This window comes from Pteronotus mesoamericanus, unplaced genomic scaffold (genome assembly GCF_021234165.1).
Source record: "Pteronotus mesoamericanus isolate MK-2021 breed Mesoamerican mustached bat unplaced genomic scaffold, CSHL_Meso_final contig_20, whole genome shotgun sequence".
Taxonomy (NCBI): Eukaryota; Metazoa; Chordata; class Mammalia; order Chiroptera; family Mormoopidae; genus Pteronotus; species Pteronotus mesoamericanus.
In genome coordinates this window covers 96,675,964-96,686,165 of record NW_026555085.1, presented here as the reverse complement: position 1 = coordinate 96,686,165, position 10,202 = coordinate 96,675,964, and the positions used below count along the sequence as shown (strand labels likewise).

The following is a 10,202-nucleotide window of genomic DNA, read 5'->3' as shown; positions in this document are numbered from 1 at the left end:
CATGCTTTTGCCTGATATGCAGTTCTAGTAATTGGTTCCTTTCTCCATATTGGAACCACAGACAGAATCATAATGGCACTAAGGGTCAGTGTAGTCAGGAAACATCTTAGACAGATCATACAAAATTGTCTAGTGGCAGAAAAGAGGGGCACTGCCTCTGACTGAGATGGATGTGCATCTAAACTAATGTAGCAAACAGAAAGCTAGCTGTATGATGATTCCACTTATTTATCACCCACTAAAGATGGAATTTATGCAAAATGAAAATTACATAATTATTGCAGGAATGAAGTATTACAGATCAACTCTAGTAAAAGTCATTATCTTCATAAGTAATCAATTCTGTATGTTTTTCTGAGATTAATAGTTTAAAAAAAAGAATCATAGTAAGTATGTCAAAATGTTCAGTTATTACTTTCAGTTGATTTATTTGTTTAATTTTTTGGATTTTTCTAACTTATTAATTTTGGCTTCTTAGTTCATCCATCTCAGTTGTATCTTTCTAAAAAATTAAAAACTTTAAATATGTAAAGCTCATAATTGTGCATAGAGTACAATTTTGCCTAATCACTATTTTGAGTCCCTGGTTCCCTGCCAGTGTCTCACAACCAGAGCTCGGCACTGGCACCGCCAATTGCAGATAGAACACCATTGACAACGGCAGTAGAGTCGGCTGGGGAGAAGATGAGGTTGGCACTTACAGCCTTGGAATAAGAATCAAGAAGTGCCAATGTTACACTATTTAAGGTGGTTCTGCCATAATGCCACTGAGGAAAAACATCATAATCAAAAATGTTTTACATTACATTGCCATTACAATGATCTTCAATGGTTGAGGCCACTGTTTTAAGTATGGTAGTTTTAAAATTCAGGGCTTTTTTCATTTTAAACAAGAACTTTATTTAAACAACAAGATGCTGGACTGGAAGGGAGAGCTACCAAGGATTTGTTTCTTTTAGAGTAATTTATCCCTAGTTAAAGGCAGATTGCCCTACCTGTAACAGCTACGTACAAAAAAGTTATAAAATTGTCTTTAGCTTTAAAATGGTAAATGAAAAACATTAAAATTTTCCAATCAAACAAGGTATGCAAGGATTTTTATGTTCTTTTTTTGTTAAACAGCGAGAGCAACACAACCTCCTGGAATATAAAGGTAAGAGCTGAAGGAGAATGCCACTAATAGAGAAAGGGGGTATCTTCATGGAACCAGTGTTTTTCCCCATCCCATCTCCTTTTAATGTCTATCAAGACATACCATTGTCCATTTAGTTAAAAAATGCAAATGCTTATGCACACACATCAGTTACTTTAGGTACAATAAGGGAACAGGGAAAGGGAAAATGGAGGAACAGAGAAAATGATACTGTAGTAGTCAGGATGTGGTAGAACCAAACTGCAGTTTTCTGACTGAGAATGTCCCCTTGGTCTGGAGGAACAGAGTTCTGGAGTAACGCAGCAGGTTCCCTTCTTAGGAGACGCCTCCCGTCCGCTGCTGGAGCGCGTTGGTTGTATCTTCATCCTCCAGTTCTGCCTGTGCAGGTGTCTGTTTCACTGATTGGCTGCCCATCAAATCAGAATCTGATCTGCCTCACTGACAAACCCTGTCCTTCCCAATAGGCTTTCATTAGTTTATTAAGAGGTATATGCCTCTTAATCTTAAACTGCACCACAGAATTATCCTGCCCTGCCGCCTTCAAATTAATATTATCGTTGTTCTCAGTCTTGACCCCTTCCTTGGGCTTTTCGTTGGCCATGGTGAGCACGGGAGTCTCCTCAGCTGCCCCTTCACAAAAGAGGTACCATGTCTGCACCGAAGGAGACTAAAATTCATTTTTAATTTCATAAATATTTGCTACATTATATAACCTTGATCATTCCCTTCTTATTAGCTATAGTTTCCTTACAGTTTATATTGCACATACTCATACTGAATTTATTTTGACTCATGTTAAAAGCTTTAAAATCTCTCAATTTGAGTTCTGCAGATAGTGGTATGTATGCTAACTGGATTTCATTAAGACATGATATTGAAATTCAAATTTTTATCTTTTTCAACTTAACCCGATGTCTCATCATAGCATCTCTCTTGATACTACCATAAACTTTGAAAATGAAAAGGTTTTTTTGCATGATGCTGAATATCACTCTCAAAAACTTTTTGAGGGTTCAATAAATTATGTTACAAAATGTTCATTAGAAATGTGTCAAGGGAATCAAAAGAACAACTTTATTTCTACAGTAAGGATCAAATCAGTACCTTCCCCTAGAAAACTGCTATTGATTTGTGCTTCATTTTTCATGTCTCCAATCAGATGATCTATGAGTGATATGCCATGGGGCAGCCTACAATAAAATACATGAGCAAAAGGCATTTTGCATGTACTTTGAAAACCCAAAGCTCTTGAGAAAATTTTAGATTCATAATACTTCAGCTATAATGAGATTTCACAAAAGAAAAATAATCCTTTTACAACTTTGTATTCTTTAAAAATACTAGAGGGAAACAAGAATTTCATGAAACAAGTTAAGAAATGACAAATGATTAATCTTGATGATTTCTTTAAGTGACTATGATGAATAACTGCAAGTGAGAGAATATACTGCAACTAAGGTTTTAGGAAAGTGAAGGATAAAGGAAGCACTCAAGGAATCAAATAGCATATAGAGGCCATCTGGACTATCTTCTCATGAACAGTACATTTTAATTTAAAATTAGAACTGCAAGGAGAAATCTAAGACATTTTACCCATCAAATTTAAAGAAAAAAATAAGTAGGTCTCAAAAAAAAAACACTCCACATTTCCCTATGAGATAGAAAAAAATAAACTGAAAAATAGAAAAAGGTTGGAAAAAACCCGGACAAAAATCATTGAAATGAAATAAATTAATATGTCAGGCTGTGTTAATTTGTTTGAATTCAGTTTACTTGCTCAATTTGGCTGTCTTTGTATGAAAGGGCTAACCACAGTAACTAGTATTTCTAAAGAATGTTTTATAGCAAAATTGGTTAATGGAGTAGGAGTTTGAAACCATTTTTGGAAGCTCACTGCTCAATATTTTCAAAAGACTGAATGTTTCAATTTCAACCCAGTTTTTGGTAATATGAGAATTTCATGAACAATTTTCCCCTTGGGAAAAATTAACAACCCCATACAACTAAGAAAGAAATTATTATGTGATGCAGTGATCATGATATTACATGTCAATTTTATGAAAATTGTCAGTTTGATTCCAACAGTCAGAATGGATGCTACTGTGAATAAGGTTTCTTGGTCTGTTCTCCATTGTTTTTGCTGGAATGAGCATCAACAGCACCTCTTACATAGAGGCTGTATGATTTTTGACTGAATGTGCACATAAATTGGCACATAATTTTAATTGTCATTAAATTGACAGTATAACAACGATCTGTTGTTTATATGGCTAGGTTATTAAAAGGTATGACTGTGGCTCTGGTCAAATTACATGTCACCCACCTTCTCCTTTAAACTATGTTAACAATAGTGATAAATACAAAAAAAAAAAAGCATTAGTAATCAATGTTGGAACATTAAGGTCCATTCTGTGTTTCTTATTTCTGTATTTAAAAAATGTGTTTAAGGTCAATATAGTGGCTCTTAGGCTTTGGAGCTAGACTACCAGGTGTTAAATATTGACTTTGTGGGCAAGTCATGAAACTGCTCTGTGCCTCAGTTTCCTTATTGGTAAATTGGTGTTGGTGTAAGGATGAAATATTTTCATTTATATAAAGTATTTAGAACAATATTTGACCTTAATTCATCCCTTAACAAGTACTAGTTATTATAAACATGATTAATAAGAGATTTTTAAAAAGCACTACTTTGGGAAAGGCGCACTGTATGTTAACAGCATGAGACTCACTCAATAAAGGTCGTGTTTTTGCATGGGATTAATTCACATTGCAAGTATTAAAAAAGATATAACACCAAGAGTAAAATGATTTTGTCTTTCTGATTGCCAGTATTACTAAGCACATATACACAATAGTTTCAAAAAATACTAGCTTGCATTCTGTGGGACAATTCTAAATTCTTTAAAATGGGCAATTTCAAAATTGTTTCTATAAGAAGTATGGCTGCCTTGGTAAGAAAGAGGCAGTTCATATCTTATATGCACTATTCCAAGGTAAAAGAAATTAACTCTTTATTTTTTTATTTTTATTTTTTATTGTTCAAATCCATTTGTCTCCATCTTCCCGCCACCACTTTCCCCTGCCCCACCCTCCCCCACCTCCCTCCCTCAATCCTTCCCCACTTTGGCTTTGTCCATGGGTCCTTTATACATGTTCTTTGATTTGACCCTTCCCCATCCTTTCTCCATTACCCACCTCCCTCCTTTCCTCACACCATGATCAGTTTCTTTTTTTTTTTTTTTAGTGCTGCTGGTTATATTTTCCTTGCTTGTCTGTTTTGTTGATTAGGTTCTACTTACAGGTGAGATCATATGGCATTTGTTTTTCATCCCCTGGCTTATTTCACTTAGTATAATGCTTTCCAGTCCCATCCATGCCTTCGTGAAGGGTAGCAGGTCTTTCTTTCTGCTGAGTAGTATTTCACTGTGTGAATGTACCATAGTTTTTTGATCCACTCATTTACTGATGGGCACTCAGGCTGCTTCCTGCACTTGGCTATTGGAAATTGTGCTGCTCTGAACATTGGGATGCATAGATTCTTCTGAATTGGTGTTCTGAGATTCTTAGGGTATAATCCCAGCAGTGGAATCACTGAGTCAAAAGGCAGTTCCATTTTTAGCTTTTTGAGGAAATTCCAAACTGTTTACCACAGTGGCCGCGCCAGTCTGCATTCCTACCAACAGTGCACTAGGGTTCCCTTTTCTCCACAACCTCGCCAGCCCTGTTGTTTGTTGATTTGTTTATAATTACCATTTTGATTGGTGTGAAGTGATATCACATTGTGGTGGAAAAAAATCTTTCCTCTGGTTGCTTGCATACAGGTGACCCCTGCATGTAGCCTCTGGCAGAGGACTGGAAGGACTCTCCAGCTTGTCCCAGGTTGCATCAAAGACTGGAGCTGCCAGGATGTTTATGCATGTCTCTGTCACTCGAAGCTGCCCCTTTAATCTAGGCCAGCTTCATACTGGGGGAGAAAGTGGCCTCTATGCAATACCATTGGAAGAACAGTTGAAACCTTGAATCAAAATAGATAAGATCTCATTGGATTTTTTACAATAAAAATAGATTTGAACATTGAAAAGTTCAAGCCTGGTGAAATACAGGCAGAACTTCTCAATGTTACATAAGAAATATGGCCACTTTGATTAAAAAAAAAATCTCATTTTGAAACAAAATGCTCTGATTATGATGCTAGTCAGAGAAGCCACGGGGTGGTTTTGGCTCCCAGCTCTATGCATTCATGGCCCAGAAATTGTTCCCAGGAATAAAGCTGGAACAGTGATTTGATGAACCCCATCTGTTTCTCTCCTGTTAGGGACCACAACCATGTACTTTCTTTGGCCAACATCTAACAACAGTGATTTTACATGTTTACCAGTGTTCTGTTTATATTGGCAGGTGAAGCTCAGTGAGTATAGCCCCACCGTGGCCAGAAGTAGAAATCCGAATTAAAAAAAAAAAAAAAAAGGAACGTGAAACAATTTAAACAAAACAAACAAAACTCAAGATAAAAAAAGTATATCAAACATAAAAGTGTCAGCTATACACTAAAAAGTATATTTCTCCATCTCTCTACTCAACTGTACATTTTAGGCAGCATCTATCATTGAAAGAAATTCATAGAAAAGAGCATATTGTAGGTCAGAACATTTGAAGAGCAAAGATGATATAAGTACATGAGTCAGGAACCTATAAATGGTACTACTTTTGGAGAATAAGACCCAAAGTAAACCATTTTTCCTCTTACAGTTTTTATATAATTCTAATATAATTATATAAAAAGTTAAAGTTTACTTTGCATTATACTCTGTATGTTTTATTTCACTACATGTGCAAATGTTTTCATCCCAACTGGATTTTTAAAACTGTTCCTGATATACTAATCTAATAGGATCAAATTAATTTTAAAATGTGCATGCCATATTTTTTACCATTGAACATAATAGTAGCAAAAAGGGATTTAGCCTATTTGCCACTTTTCAGAAATTTGATCATTTCTTATTTCTCCAAAAATAATGGGCCACATGTATTACACACCTAAAATAAGAATGATATTAAGAAATATACATTATCTTTCTGGAAACCAAGGAAGATAAATGTAATTTTGTTTTTTAATTTAAATTTGATCTGATGTAAAATTAGTTCCAAATTCATTTGTCTAGAAGTGATAATACATAAATAATAAAAAGTCTGAAGTAGAGCAATAGCATCAGGATGCGACAGGGTTGATGCACATATTAGCCATAAAATACTTGTGCTCAAGATGTAATTGAATGGTGAAGTCCAGCGAGAGACCCAGTAGAGTGTAGCAGTTACAATCAGAGGCTGGAGTGTCGAATAAAGTCGGGTTACAATTTCAGCTTTGCTACTTAACAACTATGAAACCATGGGCAATTGGTTTAACCTCATTCATACTCTTTGTCCTATTTTGTGGGAGAAAAAATCGTTGTGATTATGAAATGAGGTAATGTTCCCAAAGCAGGTAATGATGCCTGGCTCACAACGAGTGTTTAATAAAAGGTTTATATTACATTTAAGAATGATTATGATGAAGGTAGTGTGTTGGTGGTGGTGATTAGAAAATAGCTGAAGGCTTTCAGCTTAGAGTACTTTGTGACATAGGGGGTTAAAAAATAGTTTGGAACCTTGGAAATATGATTAAGGCCAGAAGTAAAAATATTCAGGCTCACCATTAGATAGGTAATATCTGGAGCTATTACTCAAAGCAAGTATGTTATGTGCTTTTTTTTTAAGTGACCAAGAAAGATTTTTTTAAGTATTGCATTTAAAAGGGTAAAACTGTTATCATGGAGTCAGAAGGGTAACAGAAAACTAGTACGAGAAGCCAAAGAAAATTTCTTGATTAAAGGAAGACCAAAATGCTAAATGGTGAAGACATCTCAAGAGAGTGAAGACTAAGAGGAAATCTTTGCATTTTTCAAATAAAAGATCCAATTAATTATGATATGATCAAATTTGGTTGAATTTTGATAAGATGAGACAATTCGGCTGAAGACTGAATAAAAGGTACAAAATAGAAGACAGCAAAAATAGGTTACTCTTTAAAACACGCTTCCTTGTAGGCCCATTTTATATGCGAGGGGGGAAAGCACAGAGAGATGAATATACTACCCAGGATCTTAGGATATAAATGGTGGAGCCAGAATTAAAATCCAGTGACATTCAGAGTAATTGAAAGCACAGTCCTCATTAATATATTTATTTGAAATTAATTTTAACAAAATTAATTTATCTGCATATGATGAAAACCAAATTAATTTCTCCTGGTTTATAGACAAAGTTTTGATCTGTTATGCTTGAAATTAACTCTAGTAGAAAGCGAATGATTTTTAAGCAGAGAAATTATTCGAAATGCCTGTCAAAATCTCACCAAGACACAGGTAACTAGATCAGAAGATTGTTTCACTGTAGGTGCTACTTCAAGGAAGAAAAAAATATCTCTTGTAAGCGGGAAGCCTAGGCCAAAGAGAGCTGTTTGTATAATTCTTAGTATCATAGCATGTCAATTTTGATTTTGCCCCTTGACAGACCTAGTACTGTTAAATTGCAACTGTTGTTTGAGGGGATCATAAAAGAAATTACTCCCAGCATCTGTTTATCTCCACCCTTCCTCTATCCCAAAAGTAGTTGTTTATCCAACCACAGTAATTATGATGATAGGGTAATTTCCTCGGAATTGATCCCAGAGATTATATGATAAAATTTCACAGATGGTTTGGCGGAATCATTCATCAGCTAATCCATTTTAGGATGAATCTAATTCATCAGCCCTGTGCCAGACCAAATAGTTATTAATCACCAAAGCAAAAAAGTACCAGAAGCTGACTTACCTCTAAGATTATTCCATTCCCTGGAACCATAATTAAACCTGTGGGTGTACTATATTGTTCATGCTGGAGAGAAATGGGAAGATGATGGGACAGAGGCAGGGAATCTTTAATTTTCTCAAATTGTTTTAGAGGACAGTTTAGAAATGGATATTTAGTATTGCCTTTGAGATCCTCAGGCCTTTTGCATCCTCAAAGGGACAAGCAGACCCAGGAATTAACACTCACGTGTCTATAAGAATACACCGTAAGTCAGTTAATGACTTGTGTCTAATATTAAGAAATCAACATTAATGTTATCTTATATAGAGAATACTATGACATACAATCTTTTTTGCATGTACACACAATCTTGCTAAATCTTTCCAATTGTATAAAAAACCTATCCTTCCCAAAGACACCTGTCCTAAATAAATTAACAGGCACATTTTCCTAAGCCATCAAAGAAAGAATTCACTCTCTAAATTCATCAATCACAATTGTAGTTGAATGCCAACACTTCATGCCAGGTACTATCTTAGATGGTGAGGATGCAATAGTGGACAAAATAGACAAGCTGCCTGCATCGCAGAGCTTGTATTTTAGTCTGCAGACTGGGAAACAAGGAAAAATGCAGGTACTGGACTATCAGACAGAGATAAGTGCCATGGGGGGAAATAACACAGGGGGAGGGGGGTAGACATTTATGAAGGGGATGAGGTGGGGGAGGTGGGCGAGGTGGTTGTTTACCGCGCCTGTGAATTAGTCATTTAGAGAAGAGGGAGAATGAATGGAGATGTGAAAACAGGATTGGTTCCTGAATGGCCTTGTGAACTCAGTTCATGTTAAATTTCATAAATTTAAAGTGAACGAATCATTGCCCTTGTGGTTTTCCAATTGTGTTCCTCCTTGAAAGAGACAGAGAGCTGTGATTCAACTGGGATTGGCAATACGCTGCGTGCGTTCAACCAAGAGAGGCAGGCCCAAGGGCTTTAAAATATGTGTCAAAGAATCATTACAAATACAGACTGTGGAGTCTAAACAGGAAAAGGGTGGAAAGGGAAGACATAAAGGGGTGAAGATCAGTCAGGAGAGATTGTAGACCTCAGCCTAGTTAAAGATTTATTGGAGTTAGAATCCTCAAAGGAGCAAACTAAAAACAAAAAAGACTGAGGTGCTTTATATTTCAAATATAGATTAATTCAATTTTGGTTATAACACAGCCTTCAATTTAATCTTGAGAGTAGAGAGCATATATTAGAAAGAGGACAAATTTTTATAGCAGAAATTGTCACAGAATGGAGAATTGCAATGGTATTCAATGTATTATCTAAATGAATATTGAAATCACACAGAATTACGAGCTAATACTGGGTAGACTTGAGTATGGAAGCGAAAATCTTCACTAATAGTGAAGTCTGTAGATTGACTAAAACATGAGTGGAGAGGAGTGTGTATACACTGATGTATATGTATGTATATATACATACATATACACATACACATACATACATACACACTATGATAATGGACTTCAGAGCAGTGGGCTTCCTGGAGAGAATGGTTTGGTAGTGACAACTAGGATCAGAAACGACTATTCTTCATTCCTGAATTCTCTATTTAAGGCCCAGTGTCTTAAATATGGGGATTGTGTTCAGCTTGGAGCTGGGGAGCACTAGACAAAGCATTGCTCCCATTCTTACAAAAGTCCAGGAAAAAAATGAAAATTCACAACTTTTTAAAAACCCATCAGAAACCTACGGCTGTTAGGCAAACAGCCAATCTCAAATGTAGAGAGAGACGGGTGCCTGCAGGGGAGAAAGAAACTGGACATTTGCTTACCTAAAGCAGTTCTGGTTTCCTGTCTTGGAATTCGTTCGATTTCTGCGTAAAGCAGTCCCTCTCCCTTGACTGTTTTTTCTCATGATTATGGATTATATATTTTCTTCGTCATTTTATATCTGGTAAATTTTGATGGGTGCTAAATATTTTTATTTTATATTATTGAATGTTAGGATTTTGCTCTTTTTAAATGAGTGGTAGGAGGCTTTGTTTTGGCAGTCAGTTAAATGACTTGTGGTTCAGTGTGATTGTTTCAGGGATCACCATCTTTGTTGGCGGGGGTGTAATGTAGTCCCTCCCACTCTAGGGGTGATTTGGCCCCACTGTTACAGCTGGTCATCCTGACAACCTTTCTGAATTCACTGCATGACTGAGACTCT

General features: G+C 36.0%; 1 protein-coding gene across 1 annotated transcript; it reads right to left on the bottom strand.

Annotated features, from left to right (window-relative positions):
- Positions 1-1,468: 1,468 nt before the first annotated feature.
- Positions 1,469-1,754, bottom strand: LOC129066949 (small ubiquitin-related modifier 2-like). Its single transcript, XM_054568656.1, has 2 exons — positions 1,601-1,754; positions 1,469-1,527 (listed from the first exon to the last, which is right to left on the bottom strand). The coding sequence occupies exons 1-2, from the start codon at positions 1,752-1,754 to the stop codon at positions 1,469-1,471; spliced, it is 213 nt and encodes a 70-aa protein (XP_054424631.1).
- Positions 1,755-10,202: the final 8,448 nt, after the last annotated feature.